The sequence below is a fragment of the Nannospalax galili genome, unplaced genomic scaffold, assembly GCF_000622305.1.
Source record: "Nannospalax galili isolate Female #2095 unplaced genomic scaffold, S.galili_v1.0 scaffold893, whole genome shotgun sequence".
NCBI classification, from domain to species: domain Eukaryota; kingdom Metazoa; phylum Chordata; class Mammalia; order Rodentia; family Spalacidae; genus Nannospalax; species Nannospalax galili.
Genome location: NW_008333776.1, coordinates 698497 through 716353, shown reverse-complemented (window position 1 = coordinate 716353; position 17857 = coordinate 698497). Strand labels below are relative to the sequence as shown.

At 45.8% G+C, this 17857-nt stretch overlaps 1 protein-coding gene across 1 annotated transcript in view; it reads right to left on the bottom strand.

The window, feature by feature from the left end:
• Plb1 (phospholipase B1) overlaps nt 1–17857 on the bottom strand; it is a 129710-nt gene that overhangs the window by 49970 nt on the left and 61883 nt on the right. The window contains exons 19-30 of the mRNA XM_029561251.1: nt 16637–16745; nt 12564–12615; nt 11019–11099; nt 9014–9079; nt 8594–8694; nt 5514–5595; nt 3542–3646; nt 3343–3438; nt 3129–3200; nt 2048–2086; nt 1235–1295; nt 284–342 (exon numbers count right to left, since the gene is read on the bottom strand). Coding sequence (XP_029417111.1) covers nt 284–342; nt 1235–1295; nt 2048–2086; nt 3129–3200; nt 3343–3438; nt 3542–3646; nt 5514–5595; nt 8594–8694; nt 9014–9079; nt 11019–11099; nt 12564–12615; nt 16637–16745 — 923 coding nt within the window. The remainder of the gene's footprint in view (nt 1–283; nt 343–1234; nt 1296–2047; nt 2087–3128; nt 3201–3342; nt 3439–3541; nt 3647–5513; nt 5596–8593; nt 8695–9013; nt 9080–11018; nt 11100–12563; nt 12616–16636; nt 16746–17857) is intronic.

Sequence of the window (17857 nt, the reverse complement as noted above, 5' to 3'; positions counted from 1 at the left end):
AGTTTGAGTTAAAATGACATATTTTTGCATATGTCAAAAAGTACTGATGGGTGTTTAAAACCTCTTCAAACTGAGACAATTCAGTTCACACCCCAAAAAGATTTCCCCTGCACACATACTAGGGAGAATAGTTGTAAAATCAAATCATTGCCACTCTTTTGGACCAGGACAGAAAAGCAGGTCACTGTAGGGAAGGAGTGCAGGCCTTGGAGTGAAAAGGCCAAGGACTTGGAACTGGCCCTGCCATACCCACTCCCACCTTCCAGGGCCCAAAGGTCCTTACAGTCAGTGAGTCCCCCAGAGCTGCCACAACTTGTATATCTGCGGGTCTCAGGGCATGCACTGAAAGATAAGTGGGCATACTTGAGTCTGGGAAAGATGCTACAGGTAGAGTATGTGCTTTTGCTTTAAGCAAAACCAGAAACAAAATCTGCATGTATGTTTAGATCATGCAGAACCGGGGAGCCCAAACTGCCATGGAAACAGAAGTTTTATATGAGCATTACCGCATGAGAGACATGATAACCAAATCCTGCACCTGTGTCAGGCTGGGGCGAGAGGACAGAGAGACAGAATGCTGTTGTAGGGCAGCAAGTGGGGACAGAAGGGCAGGTGGAGCAGGATCCCACTTTAGTGCTGGTGGTCACATGAGAAGCCAGCTGTGACCTAAGTACCCAACCAGACAGGCAGTGGACCATACGAGACGCGCAGCAGGGCCTGATGTACAGTCCATTTAAATCTGGGTTCTAAATCCCTACAAGAATCTAAGAAATAATCATGTTGGGCCTTTCCCTGTCTTCAGGTCCTTTCTTCAGAGCCCAGAAAACGTTTCAGACTCTTCTGCAGGCAGAGCTTGAGGACACATGCCCACAGAGCCATCCATCTCATGGAACTCCTTGGCCCCACCCACCTCTGGGCTTTACCATCCCACAGGGTTGGGCTATACATGAGCGAGCTCACATGGCTCCTGTGAACCTGTGTCCTCCACCTGTGTCCTGCTAGGAGCTTGAAAGCAGGAGGATGGGAAATAGCTCCTGGCCCAGAATGCCTTGGGACCTGCTGGACATGACAATTCCATGGGACAGAGGGGAGCTAAATAGGTGCCCAACCCTGACGGGAAGCAAACACTGGTCATAACTGTCTCGAGTAGTTATACGAAGTATTATCTGAGTGCTCACTGATGTGTAAGGCCTTGTGGAGGGGTCTTGAATCCTAGTGTGTCATGAAGGCTTACCTGAGGTTGGGGGAGAGGCAGAAGGGGCTTTGTCTTCACATAGCATCCAGGTTCCATAGTCCTAAAGGCAAAGAATAAATGCCAGCATCTTACAGTTAAAGGGTGCCAGAGAAGCTGGTTGAGCATCAGGGTCATTCGGTAGGTGTTAAAAAAATATAGACCCCTGGGTTTTATATCTGGAGAGAGACTTCCAAGGGCCTTTGAAGAAGGCTCCCTAGGTGATTTTTAAAAAATATTTTTATTTTATGTGTATGAGTGTATTGCCTGCATGCATGAGAGTGCACCTGTGTCATGCAATGCCGCGGAGGTCAGAAGAGGGCTTCGGATTCCCCTGGAACTGGAGTTAAGGACGGTTCATAGCCACCATGTGGGTGCTGGGAATCGAACCTGGGTCCTCTGCAAAAGCAGTCAGTGCTCTTAACCGCTGAGCCATCTATCCAGCCCCCACTAGATGATTCTTAACACCAGCTAAACTGAGATCTGTTAATCTAGTTTAGATCTCTCCTTCATCCACGGCAAGACTCAGGGCTTTAACAAATGACCCACCTCACCCTCTTCTCCTCTCCCAGCCCTGTGAGGGGTTAGTTAACTTCATTAATTTTGGTGGGGCTGCAATTTGATTTGAATGGAACTCAGTCCTTTACTTTGTTGGACGGTGTGTATGGAAAGATGGTTTTACAAAAGGATATGACCCCTCTGGGCTTCCAGCTGAGAACTTTCACCCATTTTCCCACAGGCCTTACTGGGTCAGTCCCCCTCAGGGGCTGCCCACTCCATTGTCTGGTAAGCCAAAAGGAAGCTATGAGTAGGTACCTGTGCATTGTTCTTGTGAGTGCTCAGGAACTGCCAGGTCTGTGGGAAGAGGGGGTGAACAATGATAGTACGTGCACCAGCCTGGAAATGCCCCTTCCTAGACTCCCCAGCATCTTGTTCAGAGCCTAGACCCTTCCAGATAGATGGGCTACCAGGTGCTCCCTCCCAAGATGTACCAGGGTCTTCTCTGCAACCTGAACTTAACCCAAGACTTGGACTAAACTCTTAAGCAGCTACCAGGAATGCTCGTGTCTTCCCGCCAGCACTCAGCCTATTGACCGAGGAAGTTGGACCATATTTCTCTACCCAGTACCTTCCTAATAGTGTCCCTGTCACCCCAGGATGCCTTACCACCCCACACCCACTTTGCCCTGCAGCAGCCTGGGTACTTTCCTGTCCAGGTGAGAAAAAGCAGATTGCTTTTCCTTTCCTGACTCATGCAAGCCCTAGTCCAGCTGTTCCAAGCCAGAAGCCTAGGACCTTCTGGGTTCCCAAAGGGATTCATAGGACTGGGGACTGCAGCTTCAGAGCTCTAATAATCTTTCTGAGAATTTGGGTAGAAGTGCGAGTCCTGACATGCTTTTCCTTCTTGGTTATGGCCTGTTTTTCTAGTTCCATCTTTCAACTTACTACCCAACCCTCTACCCTCTATTCAACTAGACATCATCATGCTCAGTGTTGGTTCCTTGCTCTTCCCAGTTGGTCATAAGCCATTGGCTACATGAAGACAGACTATCCAGTCTCATCTGCCCTGGACATTCCCCTGCTCCTATCCTTCAGAAAAAGAGCTCCACACTGCCTTTGTGAAGGACAGGGGACAGCTCAGACTTGTGTCAGCATTCCTGACATGCAGAGACTTACTAGAGCCTTCAAGTCTCTTGAGGGGGGGTGTCATCATTCCTCTCTGCTCAATCAGAGGAGGTGATTTGGATGGTTAACTTGGAATACTGATGGGCAGGTAGGTGGGCAGAGAGGGGCTGGGGTGAGGATCTGGGCTGAAATGAACTTAGCAGTCCAACAAGAGCCACAACCTGGAGAAGATGCTGTATTCTGAGGGTGTTGCCAGAACAGTGCACTCTACCTTGTTAGGACACATGATAGGGGTCTTGATTTCAAAGTCATACTTTCTTGTCTTCTGGTTAACAGGTTCCAGCTAAACCAAGAAGCAGGAAGATGGGGGTGAGGAACAGGTGGCCAAGGTCATGATGGAGGCCAGGGATGGAGGAGGGAGGCAGGGGGAGGGAGGGCACAGGCAGTTGGACTGGGAGGGAGGATTCCTATCCCATAGCTCTTACCATGTTCTTCCAGAGGGCAGCAGCTACTCGGGCATGACCCTTGGCGCTGAAGTGGAAACAGTCTGGGGCAAAGAAAGAGCTGTCTGGCAAGCCATCCTGGTCACAGAGCAGAAAAGGAGGGGCAGTTACAGATATGTCAGAAGATGCAGCTGTGCTCCATCTGGGGGCTCCACCTATCTTCAATGCATGCTTTCTTTACCGGGGTCCATGGAACATCTATTTTTTCAAAGAACGGCTGTAGGACCACAGTGAAATCGTCCCGGGTGTCATAGCGCCTGCTCTCAATCAGCTGTTGAGTTCCTTTCTGCAGAAGGGGAAGGAGACAGGTTGGAACAGCTGTAGAACTGTAGCAAAAAATCAGCCCATATGTTACACCAATTACTCTCAGTCGGTTCCTTCTTGAGGGATGAAAGGGAGATGGGGCTGGGGGGTCCTTTCTGCATCTCTTCCCTGACCCAGAATGAAACAGAATCTGACTGTTGGATGAATTCAGCCCTCAGTAAAGTCTCAGCTGACCTGGGAACAGCCAGGTACCTTTGGGATTGAACCTAGTCTCACCCACTGACTCCCACCTCTGTTGTAACTGCATGCATCCAATTGAGGCTATGAAAACAGGAAAGAAAGACCTATGTTTATCGGCTTCACCCCCTTTTAAAGCTATTCTGATGAAAGACAGTGAGGGGAGGGGTAGATAGTATTTGATGAAGTGTCATTTTGGATAATCCTTACATTTATTTCTGTCTTTGTTCAGAACACCAAAAATGAATAAATAGCAGCATTTTTTTTGGGTGCATGGGTGCATGTGAGTGCTGCCTGAAGCTCTCAGAGTTGTTTAAGAGGATAAGGGAGAGGTAACCCTCACCATATCTGCTTGGGCTCAGTTCTAGAAAAACCAGTCACCCTACACTGGCTTCCACTCCTGGATTCTGCCATTTCACAGCTCACTAGAGTTTATAATATTTGGGGCTAGGACTCTGGGTAGAGAGAGAAGTCAGGCTTATGGCTGTGGGAATATTAGTGTGGCCATTTCTGAAGTCACTGTGTACTGTCTTTTCCCAGAATCAGCAGTCCCTCTATGCCTCTTGCTATTCAAACTAACCAGAAACTGTATAAGCTGTTATGGTTTGTACCCAAGAACCCCATCAAGTACAGGGCTGCTTTTCTCTCCTAGGGCAGGCAGGAGACTTCCTCACCAGAGTGACAGGTGCCTGCTCATGGCAAAGGAGGTGCAGCTGGAGAGTCCCCGGAGGGTAGGACACTGGCAATAAGAGGGTGAAGAATGAAGGTTCGTTTCTCTGGGTCTGGGCACCTGCTGCATGATGGCTAACTACAGAAAAGACTACACAGGGAAGGAAATTTCCCCAGGCCTGTGGACTTTTGAAGGATGATCCCTTCTGCAGACTATTTGTGGTCCACACTACAAAGGCCACCATTGGCCCCCTTTGAGTGACTGGCCAATTGCTTGGGAGAAAACTTAAAGCAGTCCAGGAGTCAGATGTCTGAAAGATTTGACAGAGAAAAGACTCAAAGGAACAACTGGCAAAGTTATCTCCTAACTGTGGACCACCCAGACCACCTGTTCCCAGGGAAGGGAGGACAGAGGGCGTGCAAGTGTAACCTCTCAGATTGTGCAGCTGGGTCAGAAGCTCAGCAGTTAAGGGCACTGGCTGCTCTAACTGAGGGCCTGGGTTTGGTTTTCAGCACCTAAATGGAGGCTAACAGCAGTCTGTAAGTCCAGTTCCAGGGATCTCACACCCTCTTTTGGCCTTGTGGTCATTGTCAATGTGGATATTGACATAGGCATACTTACATGCAGGCAAACACTAATACACATAAAACATGTAGATAAAAGCAGTTCAACGAATTGGGGTTTGAAACTAGAGCGATCCACCCTGAGATTTATTTCCATGAGACACCTGTTCATGACAAGTGGAAACATTTTTTTTCCATGTTCAGACCAGGAAATGGGATTCAGAAAAGTGTGTTCCATGACTTTGCTCTGTAGCTTCATGCAAACATGCAAAGAAGCTGCATCACAGCCCCTGCTGCCCTTGTATGTCTTTACATACTTTTTAACAGCACCCACTCAATCAGGGACAAATGACTCTCTGCCAGGCACAACAAAACCAGTCAAGAGTCCTGCACAGTGGTAGAACCCCTTCCTGACTTACCTGATACTGCCGGTTCCTTTCAACCAAGGCAGCAAGTTCTGTGGCATTATCATCAAACTTCAGGACGCAAGGACACAAGATCCTGCCGACAAAACCAGAGAGATGCACCCACCCCAAGATCATCACCTGAATAAGTAAAACAAAAGCTCTCGCTTGAGACTCAGAATATATTTAAGATGAAGGCAATAGGGATCAGGGAGGGTTTGTTGACTGGGCCAAAGAAAGCCATAGAAAATGTCCATGACCTGACTTTGCTCTTGAAAAAGAAATCATTCCTTCTGACATCTGTAAAGTGACTTCTACAGAGGTGTGTCACCCAATGGCAGTCTGAGGCCAGTGCTGTGCAGGGAGGTCTACCTCCTTCTAAACAGTAATAGTGACAATAGCAATAGTTGTTACTTTACATTACTTCTTAACTGTGTCAAGCACTATGAGAAGAATTATATGTATCAACATGTTGAAATCGTCCAGCATTTCTAGAAGTGGAGCTCTAGCTCATTTTATAGATGAGAAAATCGAGGCTGATGTAACCTGTAATCCTAGTTGCCTCAGTGGCTAAAGCAGGAGGATCATGAATTTGAGACCAGTTTAAGCAACTTAGCAATATACTGTCGCAGCATAAAAAATAAAAAGGAGGCTGGGAATGTGGCTTAGTTTGTAGAGTACCTGCTAGCATGCATAAAGCCCTGGGTTCCATCCCCAGCGCCCCCAAACAGGGCATGTATGCCTGTAATCCTGATGCCTGTTCACTCTACGAGGTGAACACAGGAGGATCAGAAATTTAAGGTCACTCTCGGCTACATGGTGAGTTTGAAGTCAGCCTAGGATACATGAGACCCTGTCTAAAAAATAAAAAGGGCCAAGAATGTAGCTCAGTAGTAGAGCATTTCCCTAAAGGTGCAAGGCCCTGAGTTTAATCCCTAGTACCATGGGTGGCTGTGACAGCCAAGGCTCAGAGTGGTTATGCAACTTTCTCAAGGTCACATAGCCATATAGATAGTGAGGAGAGCTGGGACTTGAACTTGTGTCTCTCTAATTCTGAACTTGAGTGCTTAGTCCCTGAATTAAACTGCTTCTATCTGGTCTACAGTTCTGCTATGCTTGGCCATCTAGCAAATCTGGGCTTTTGGCCTAGGGGATAAGGTGATAGTAGTTCAGATGGCTCAGCATAGGCGTAGCACCACTGAGGAGGCCACTGAGACCGAACAGCAGAGGCAGAGAGTACAGTCACAGGTCGAAGTGGCTCTGAATTCATCAACTCTGACATTCAGTGACTTGGCCGTTTCCCATCTTCAAATGGACTTGGCAGATGCCTCCTCTGAACTTCTAATTTTAATCTCTGCAGTGACCAGTAGCAGGAGGCTTTTTGGAGAGCTGCTCTGAAGTGAAATGAATACACTGAACCCCCTGCATGGCCCAGTGACTGGAGAAAGTGGGAGCCAGCAGATGAGTCAGCAGTTGAAAATAGCATGCCTGACACCAGCTGTGTTAATAGGCACGTGTTGCTGACAGCTAGCCTGTCTCTGCTCACAGTACCCTGAAGCCTTCTCCAGGGAACCTGTGCAGTCTGCCCATACCCCCCTAGGGAAGGTTTGGTATGGATCCCCAGGGATCATCCTGCATATCCCTTAATTTTCAAGAGCAAGCCTGGCCCTTGTGAATTATTCATTCAGTTATTCAGCAAACAGTCCCTGAGCCCCTACACTGTGCTAGCAGTGACTCAGAGCTCACAGGCTATGGGGGATAATTACCACACAGCAGTGACTAACAACCACATGACATGCTCAGGGATGTGATGGGGGCTTATACAAAGATCCATGGCTAGGGAGGAAGGTTTGCATAGCTTCTATAACCTGGGCAAATGGTGCAGAAGAGGACTTTCAGGAAAGAATCTGTGGGAAGTGGTCATGCTTCAGTTAGAAGAATGTCTTGCTCCTGAGGGCCAGGAACTTGCATGGTGCTAGGGGAGGAAGCCATCTTTGTTTGGTATCTGGAGGCTGAGGGATGAGGCCAGCCTCTTAGGAGGGTCCTCTGAGGACTCAAGTGCTCTGTGTTCTGGGGAAGATTGTCCTCTGGACTCTGTGGATTCTGATTTTGTTCCTTTCTCTTCTAGAAAGTGACAGTGGCCCTGTATTTGTGAATGTCCAACCTGGAGTACACACACTAGCCAGAAACACCATCTACCTTGGTAGTGGGCCTCTGGGAGGTGGTGGGGAAACTCTGGACATGCTATGCAATAGGTTTTAGCAGCAGCAGTGGGTTGAGGGCACCTTGAGCCATCTCTGTTGCCTACCCTTGCTAACACCTTCTCTTCCCTCTCTAATGGATGAAGGGTGTCCTGTGGCTACCATGGTAACCAAAATAGGGTGAAAGTCCAGAGGTTGCTGAGGTCTATACTGATTTTTAAAAAAACAAAACTCCTACCAGTGAAATTTACCAGATGACTTTATATTCATACTCAGGTACTAAGGATCCAAGTGTAACCCACTGTGACTAGTAATCATCAGATACATAGAGATTAAAGGCACATGTGCAAACATCTACGTGTTAGTATTCATGCTCAGATGCCGAGGAGCTCAGAAGGTGGGCAACTGTGACCAGTGATAGTCATGTATATAGAGATTAGAAGTGCATGTGAAAACGTCTCAATGTCAAGAGCCCTGAAATGAATTTTTCTGTATGAAACTGTGTGTTTTGACAACGCAGTGGAGATCTTTTTTAAACGTTGGAACCTCATTTAATTTTATGTCTTATAGAGTTTATAATGAGTTCAATATTGTATAACTGTATTAATTCAACTGTGAACCTAAAAATTTACAACCACTTTTGAAAGAGATGTATCATTGCTCTGGAGTGTTACTGAATATATTAGATGAAATGCTTCTTCTAATCATGTGGTTATTAAATTTAAAAAAAACAATTAAAAAATAATAAAAACTCCTCAGAGGTCCCCCAGAGAGACCCTTTCGAGTTAGAATAGAGGTGGTCTCTGCACTCCTCATTCTCTGCCCCAGGGTTTCCTAACAAATCTGCTAAAGTCCACAGCCCCTTCAGGAACATGAAAGAAGTTTCTTCCAGACCTCAGGACCAGCCGTGGGCAGTTGACTTGTTGTTCCTTGTACAGTTCCCTTAGGTTGATGATCTCAAGTGCCTCCACCATGTTCACAAAGGCCCGGGGAACCTGAAGAAAGACAGAATCAGTCACCAGGACCATAAGAATAGGGCAGCATCAGCTTCTCCCATGGGCTTGGGACCTGCTCTCTAGCTGGCACTCAGGCCTTGTGACTTCCTCCTGGTTCAGTCCACTTCCTTCAGCTCCCCCTCCTCTTTTATCTCTGCTTCTCCACTGATGCTAGTGCCTGGAGGTTTCTGGGGACCAGACAAGAGAGACCTGCCAAGAAGTTTCAGCAGAAACTAGAGATGCTTTCAGGCCTCTGAGGCCACAGATGAAGGCTATGACAGATCCGCTCAGAGACCTATATGTGGTCTAACCTCCATACCTCGGCATGGAGGATGTCCAGGGCTTCCCTGATGCTGTTCGTGAAGTTCTCAGGAGAATGGTGAACCTGCAGGCAGAGGAAGAATTGCTTGAGCCCCATGCAAGATCTTATCTCTTTACTGACCAGGGCTGTTTCTAATCTTGGCTTCTTCTCTTCCTGTATCTCAGAGTTGGCAATATTTAAATAGATTTGTCTTTGGGGGCCCTAGCTGTAATCCTTGGGCTTACTATGGCCATGGCCCTTAGGAAAATGCCCTTCCTTTTTCATAGATCCATGAAAAGCTCTGAAGTGATTTCATATTGGCTAGGTGTAGTCTTAGCTACAGCATATCCCATCTCTGGGCCCATCAGAAAAGGGGGTATTGGAGCAGATGACCCTAAGATCTGCAGTGTGAACAGTCTCTGGTCCTACTGCCTGCTCTCTTCCTGTGCTGTTGTCACTAGAGGACATCTGGCTGAGTTTCATGTACCTACAGCATCACATCTACCTCAAGCAGGAGGAAGAGGGAGTCCTGTGGACCCTACAAACACAAACGCTCTTTAATTCTTATTTCTCCTGATCTTGATACCAGTGGTTTAAAAACTGTGTACATGTATGTGTATGCATTTGTGAGTACATGGATATATGCAGGTGGACATCTACATGTATGTGTATGTGGAGGCCAGAGGTTGACATGAGGGGTCTTCCTCAGTTGTTCGCCACCTTATTTTTTGACAGAGTCTCTCACTTGCTGACTGAGATAGACTGGTTGGCCAGCAGGTCCGAGGAATACTTCTGTCTCTACCTTCTGGGATTACAGGTGTGTGCCAACACACCTAGCTTTTCAGGAGAGTGCTAGAGATCTGAACTCAGGTTCTCATGCTTGCATAGCAGACTTTACTGGCTATGCCATCTCTCTAGTCCCAGTTTTCAAACGTTAAAGAAAGCAGGGGAACTCCTTTTCTTGATGCAATCTAACCAAGAGCTCTACTTTACAAAACAGATTAAAGCTGTGTCATGCAAGAAGTTGGGAGGGGGCCATGGTTCAAGATGCTCCTTTGTCCCCAGCAGCCTTTCAGATCTCCTGTGAGTCCTTTGGATCTCAGCTCAAATGTCCCTAGCCTTAGGTGAGTTTGATACCAGGAAAGTGGGTTATGAAGGGCTGGGGGACAGATCACCCCCTGAGCATGAGCTCACAGGCAAGATCACTATCCACTTCTATAGTATTCTTCTGGTCCCCTCACTTCCTGCCCAACATATGTATCTTTAAGTCCCAGCTGGAAAGTCTCCTGCACTGTGCTCTGATAACCCACATGCTCCCCATATACCAAGTTTTCACGGCAACTTTGATTTCAGACTCTCTTATTTACTCAGCATCAGAACCCCATGGTGATGTCTTGCTCATGTTTTGGCGAGTTGCCTGTTTCTCTGGCTGAGGGAACTCCCTGAGGACAGAGCCTGAATTCCATTTGCCACTGTTGACTTCTGAGCACAGTGCCTGGCACAGGCATGGGTTCAAGTTTCACAATGGTATGGACTAAGGGGTCTCCTTTAGAGACCTTGGGGTTTGTAGGACAGATACATGTAAGCAGTCACAGAGCAACAGCCTCAGCTATGTGGGTTTCCCATCAGACTTGATTCTTGCCTAATCACCTTCCTAGGAAATCACTTTCTATAGTGACAGCACAAAGGTGGAGATGGCAAGACTGCTAAGCACTGCAGAGAGGAAATGACTCATGACTATCCATGAAAACTAGCTAGATTTTTCTAGATATTGCAGTGTTATCTTGGCTTCTAGCATGATATTATCAAGCTCTCTTGATAGGAAGGAATCAATCTTCCAACCAATCCTGCTGTTTTCTCTCCAGGCAGGTGAATGTCCTCTGGGTCTTAGGGTTATCCAAGGTTGGATCCATGCCAAGGCATGGACAAAGTCCTGACCCAGCTGTGCTGCTCTAGGAGCCTATGGTCAACTGTGGAAATTCTTTCTGAGGCTGAGTCCAGAGTGAAGGGCCTGAGGACCTACCGGGTCATTACAGGAATCACAGAGGTCATTCCCTCCTATAAACACAGTGATTATCTTCCAGTCTTCCTGAAAATTTATTGTCTGAAATGAACAGAAAACAAACAGGGTCAAGTAGAGAAAATTCAAAGTACTGAACTCTCCAAAGGGAGGGCCCCACATACCAGAGAGTTCAAACTTTCTGTTCTTTGGTTTGGGGGCTTCTGGGGTCATCACTTCTAAATGGTTTGTTGTTTTAGATGGGGTCACTGGACTTCCTGTGGCTCTGTGCACACAGTAGCACACAGTCAATCTCCAACCACTTTGGTGGGGAGAGATGATGCCCTCTGAGTTTTGCCCTGTCTCTTTAGCATGACAAGGAAATGGCTAGGAGATAATAGATCCCAACCCTGAGAAGGAAAGGCTGTAACAGAATCATCTAGAAATCTGGAGTTCTCAATTTGCCTTGTGGAAGAAATGATTCCTCAAGTGGGAGCTTTCTTAACTTAGATATTCACATGAGTTAAAGCTCCCCATGGAAAGAATCCAGTTGGAGAGGTTGGCCAGAGCAACATGGAGGCTCCAAGCATATGCTCAAGAGAGTTTACCACCTCCGGAATCTACCTCCTCCACAAGAGACCTAGAGAAGTATTTGACACCGAAGGGATGGAAGGGACATGGCCACAAACACTGCACGCACTGTGGCCTAAGGATAGCAGTGACACTCACAGCCTCCTAGATTGTCTCTGGCCTGGAGAGCTTTGTACTCTGACCTCTGCTTCCAAATGAGGATGGAAGAAGAAAAAATGAAAAAAAAAAAAAAAGGAAAAACCAGAAAGGTTCAACTGTATAGAAATATTCTGAAACTTCCTGTAATTGATTTTGGAGTATATTGCTTTATATACTAAGTAACCAACTCTAACCTCTGTCTCGACATTTTATCTACCTGGAACCAGCTCCCCAAACAGGTCTGCATTGAGCCTGCATCTTCATCTGTCATCCAAGAGAGCACCTCAAGCTCATCTTTTAGAGCCCAGCTCACAAACCTCAATCTCCTTTCCTAGTCCTTCCAAGGACTACTTCCTAGTCTACTTCTAAGTAGAGGACCTATCCCTTTTGTGGCCTACTGTACCCGATGCATAACCTTCTTTATAAAGCACAAATCAAATGTTTCATAGTCTTGATTTTTCATGTTGTCTCCCCTCTAAGCTCCTGGAGGACAGGCCTATACCTTCTCCATGTATTTATTTGTAGCCCTAGACTTGGCTCTTCATAGCTCTCTAGCTGATTGACCGCACAAGTGAATGGGAACCCTCTTTGCTGAGGAACAAAGATTTAGGGTTCAGATCTGCTAGAAACCCGGCCTGACTCCTCTGCATCTCTCACCCCACTGCTGACTTCCCTGTGTCTGTGGAAACACAGGGCCAGAGAGTCAAAGCCATGTGAACCATGCTTGTTGTGGTTGCTCAGAGGTCTTTGGCTCTGAGGACTCCTTCCTGAATGTCTCTACTAGTCATGCTTAGATCATCTCCTGTCTGGGAAGTCCTATCTTGAATCTTCTAGACTCACCTTGTCATTCTTCATCAGGTTCACCAGCTTGATGGCCTGGGCGACTAAGCCACTGTGGGGATAGGCAGTAGGGAGTTAAGTAAGGAACAGAGGTTAGAAGAGCAACTTAGCAGAGAGAGAGAGAACCAGCTGGAGAGTGGGAAAGCAGGACTGAATGCCATACAGAGCTTCTTCTCCACTCACGCTCTACTGGGGAGGAGTGTCTGCCTGGGAAGGGCAGAACCCTGCACGTTTGAGGGCTTGGCTTTCAGTAGGGCTACTTTTCTGGTTGGCATAATTAATGATTTTTTTCCTCTTCCAATCCAGGTTTGTTCAAGGCAAACACAAAAGGTTTGTATGTGAGTATTTCACATCATGTGTAGATCAGCACATACCCATGTTGGCAGATACTATGGCCTCAGCCTTTTCACCTTCAAGGTGACATGGCCAAATCAGACACATCTGGCTTGGACACTTTGCTGCCTGTTGTTCTTGTGAGAAAATGACTCAAAATTTCAATTTAAAAAGACTGAAGGAGTGGGAATATAGCATATGCAAGGCCCCAGGCTTGATCCCCACTCTGAAAAACAAAGACTGTAAAATAGGGATTAAACCTACTTGTAGAGGGTCATTGTGGCCACAAATGAGATTGGCAAAGCATCCCCTTGGGTAAGATTCATTACTGTGCTAGACAGCATGGGTCTGAATTGCAGTTTTATAGCTGATGGAATCGGAGTCCTTGGCAGAACATTTCACCTTACAAACCCAATATTTTCCTTTGTGAAAAAAATGATGGTACTCAGTATGCCCGATTTGGCCTTTCACTGCTGCAACAGAAAGCTAATCTACCCATCTGGACCTCCCTCATCTGTTAGAAAAGACCAATGGAATTAATGTCTAAAATCATCAACAAAGCCTTGATTAAATTTTTTTGATAAATTTGTTTTCATTTTATGTGTATAAGTGTTTTGCCTGCATGTATGTAAGTGCACTGGTGGCATGCAATGCCCGAAAAGGCCAGAAGAGGGCATTAGATCCCCTGGAGCTGAAATTACAGATGTTTGATAGCAACTATGTGGGTGCTGGGAATCGAACCTGGGTCCTCTGTAAGAGTGACCAGTGCTCTTAACCACTGAGCTGTCCCTCCAGCCCTGAAACAAAACTTTTCTGTTTTCTATCATTTATTGGTAGGTAAAAAGTTTGAGATTTTAGAGATTTTTTAAAATGCTATAGTGTTTTCAGTACAGAAATCAACATTCACAAAACAAGTTTGAATATTAAAAGGTGAAATCAGCAGATGGAAAAGAAACAGACTGGGTAAACTGATCTCCCTTGTTTACATGGCTCAGAAGTACTAAGAGCAGAGAACTCACTCCTTCAGTATGATGTGCATCTATGTCCTGTTTCACTTCCAAGTAAAACTTTCAAGTATTGACAGAAAAAGACCACTAGGGCTGAAGCCCTGGCTCAGTGGCAGAGTACCTGCCTGTCATAAGTGAGCACTGGGTTCAAGGTCCAGAACTGAACAGGGGGAAATAAAAAGACTGAAAGTAAAAAATGATGGTAGATTTACCCTCTTCATGGAATTGAGAGAATTAAATGAGGTGTCATGTAAAGAACTTGGGGCCTAACACAAGGCAAGCATCCTGAGAATTGTTTCTGCCCTCACTACCACCATCACCATCCATAGAGTCCCTGGCACTGTGCCTAACAGGAAATATCAGTTGTCCCCCACGTCCCATTTTAACTTCTAGCCCAATTGCTCTGATCTTGGCTTTAGTATACTAGGTATCAGATATGTGTGTGTGTGGTGTGGGGGGGACTTTGTGTCTGTCATCTACCCTGTTTGAGTCTGGGTTTCCTCCTCCATGAATCTAAAGTTATCAGATGTCTGCTCTTTCTATGGACCAGAGTTTGGGATGATTACTCCACTGCTCAGAGCCTTAGTTTTTAATCACTGATAAAACATGGGAATCAACCCTCTATCCTGTCCACTTCACAGAGTTACTGTATGGAACACAAGGGCAACAATCATGAAGGCACTCTGTAACTTGGGCACTGCTATGTGCACATGAAGGGAGTGCTGGATAGCTTCAGTTGTCAACTTGACACACCTGGGAGGAGGGAATCTCAACTGAGGAATTTCCTCCATTGGATTGCCTGTGGCTGTGTCTGTAGGGTGTTTTCTTGATTGTTGAGTGATTGGGGGGGCAGTCCACTGTGGGTGGTGCCACCCCTAGACAGGTGGTCTTGTACCATATAAGAAAGCAGGCTGAGCACAGGCCAGGGGAGAAAGCCAATAAGCAATACTCCTGCATGGTCTGTGTTCCAGGTTCCTGCCCTGAGTTCCTGCCTTGGCTTCCCTTGATGATGGACTGTAATATAAGCCAAATAAGCCCTTTCCTCCCCAAGTTGATTTTGGTCTGTTTTTAGCACAGCAATTGAAAGCAAACTAGGACAAGGGGCTATGAGCAGGCCTGGAATAAAGCCTGAAGGACATAAGGCCAGACCCTGCAGTCAAGTTGATGTCTTGTTCAGACCATATAGCTTCTTTGTGCTGTAATTTCAAGTGTAACATGGGGACAACAGCCTTTCCAGCTCTTCTCTACCATCCAGATGCCTTCCTCAAGGCCTAGGAAAAAGTAGGGCCGGAGACTCAAGGCCACATGAACCATGCTTATTGTAGTTTCTCGGAGGTCCTTGACTCCATGTCTCCCTGATCTAATCATGCTTAGAACACCCTTTCCTCTTATGCCACCAGCTGATACATACCGGGGAAAAGGAAAATTATGTTCATATTAAAGTAAGCTAAAAATTTAAAGTGATAAATCACACTAGCCTTTCACTGATATCCCTTTAAAGGAAAATCAGCTCCCAAATTCATTCTAAAACCTATTAGGCTTTGCATGACCCATCATTCCTATAAGGGATAAATGAGAAAGGTACTTAGGCGACTTATAGCTCCAGGACAGTCTTGAGATCTGAGAAACCACTAGGGAATCTAGGAACCAAAACACAAGACTCTTGAGACCTATATAGAGAAGTGTGATCTGTGTTTACTCTGGGAGAAAAAATTGGATTAAACAGAAAGTATCTTTTTCACTTATTTTTTCTTGATTGTGTCTAGTATTTGTATGTTCAATGACCCAGAAACAAACTCCAAGAAACATTTAAGGCTTTGAATAGTAGTGTAATGAAGCTGGATGGCCCAGGAGAGCTAACCTGCTATCTTTCAGGGATCAGCAGCTCAGTATCCATGGAGCACAACATAGTGATTTCTGAGCTCACTAGTAGTTCTCCAGGTGAGCCCTGCACTTGTACTGGTTCCAGGACCACCATCATGACCCAATACATGCAAGTGTACAGTTCACCATAAGATGGTGTCAAGGCTCACAACCTCCATGAGAGAGACAGGCAACAGCCTTATCTCTTAGCATCAGAGTACTATAGAGGCCAGAGAAAAAGTAGACTGAGATTCAGGGTCTTACCTCCCATGCCAGAGTTTTTCCTATGACATAGGAATCACACAGAGTGCAGAGTGCAGAGTGCAGAGCCCCAAATGCCCCTCTGAGGAAGGCAGGAAGTGTGAGGTTCAAAAACAGAGGACTCAAGTTTGGCTCCCAGAATCCATATTGGGTAGCTTACAACTGCCTGTAACTCCAGCTCCAGGATATCTGACTCCTCTGGCCTCTAAGGGCACCTGTGATCACATGCACACACACACACACACACACACACACACACATACACACAATTAAAAATAATAAATCTTTAAAAGAATAGAGTGGTAACATGCTAACAAGTGAGACTGTGTGAACCTCTTATAGCCACTGTTTTGTGAGGGCATGAGGTTTATAGATGAGGCCAGGTGGTCTGCATGAAGCACATCAGAGTCTGTGACTAGCCTACCTTAGCAGATCTCTGTGTCATAGAAAGGGATGATTTCAAGAGAGCATATTCCAGTCTCTTACCCTGACTCCTCACCCAAACCAAGCCTCTCAGTCTGCAGCCAAAATCCCAGTCTAAGCCAAACTCCCGGAATCCCTACTCCACTCCTTCCCAGTCTCCACCCTCTCCAGGACACTCCAGCTCACTCAGCTTTGGCTCCTGCCACAGCCTGGTTGAAAGAAGCTCTAGCAGTGTTTTCTTTTCCAGTGCCAACAGAGAAACCCTTCAAGGAAGGATTGAATTCCCGGAGGATATCTGGAAACATAAAAAGGCATGTTTATTAATGGGGTACCAAAGCAATCTTCCAAGTCCCTTCTTTTGCTGTTGTTATTTTGAGATGAGAACTCACTATGTAGCCCAGGCTATCTTCAAACTGGTGATCTTCCTGCCCCAGTCTCCTGAGTGCTAGGATTACTGGCGTACATTACCACACAGAGCCTTCAAGTTCCTTTGGTGAGCCCTACTGAGTGTAGAGGATGAAGCACAGTGCCCCCCCCCCATAGTCTTACCTTACCTTCATGTTCCCCCAGCATGGGACTAGAATGCTGAGCAGGCTGAGACTTAACATCTTGTGCACACACAGTAGGCGTCCAACAAATTATCACCAAATAAATACAACTCTGGGATTTTTGGGGGGTGGGGCAGGGTCTCACTGTGTAGCCCGTCTGAATCCTGAGTGCTAGGATTAAAGGACGTGCTACTACACTTGGTTATTTTCTCATAAAATTTTGTCTTTCTAAAAAAATGAAAGCTATATTGAGATATAATTCATACTACAAAATCCACCAGTTTATATATATGATTAGATAGGTTTTTGCATATTCAGTTATGTAACACCACCATAAATATTAGAATATTTTCATTGTCCCCAAAAGAAAAGTGTACCCATTAGCAGTCAGTCCTCATTCTCCAAACCTAAGGCAACTAACAATTTATTTTGTGTCTCTAAAGAGTTGCTTATTTTGGACATTTCATATAAATAAAGCTTATAATACAATATGTCACTTGTGGCTTGTACCTTTCACTCAGCATAATGTTTTCAAAGTTCACCATGTTGTAGCATACAGCATTTCATTACTTTATTACTGAATGAGATTCCTTGTATAAATAAACCACATTCTATTTATCCATTCCTCAAGTGATAGGCATTTGGACTGTTTTCCACTTTAAGGATGCTTGAAGAATGCAGTGATGAATATTTGTGTGCAAGTCTTTGTGTGGATTTCTTTTGGATATATAATTTGGAGTAGAATTGCTAGATCATATGGTAACTCTACTTAATCTTATAAGGAAATACCAGGACTTTTTCCAAAAATTGGCTACACCGTTTTACATTCCCATCAGCAGTGTGTTGAGGGCTCCAATTT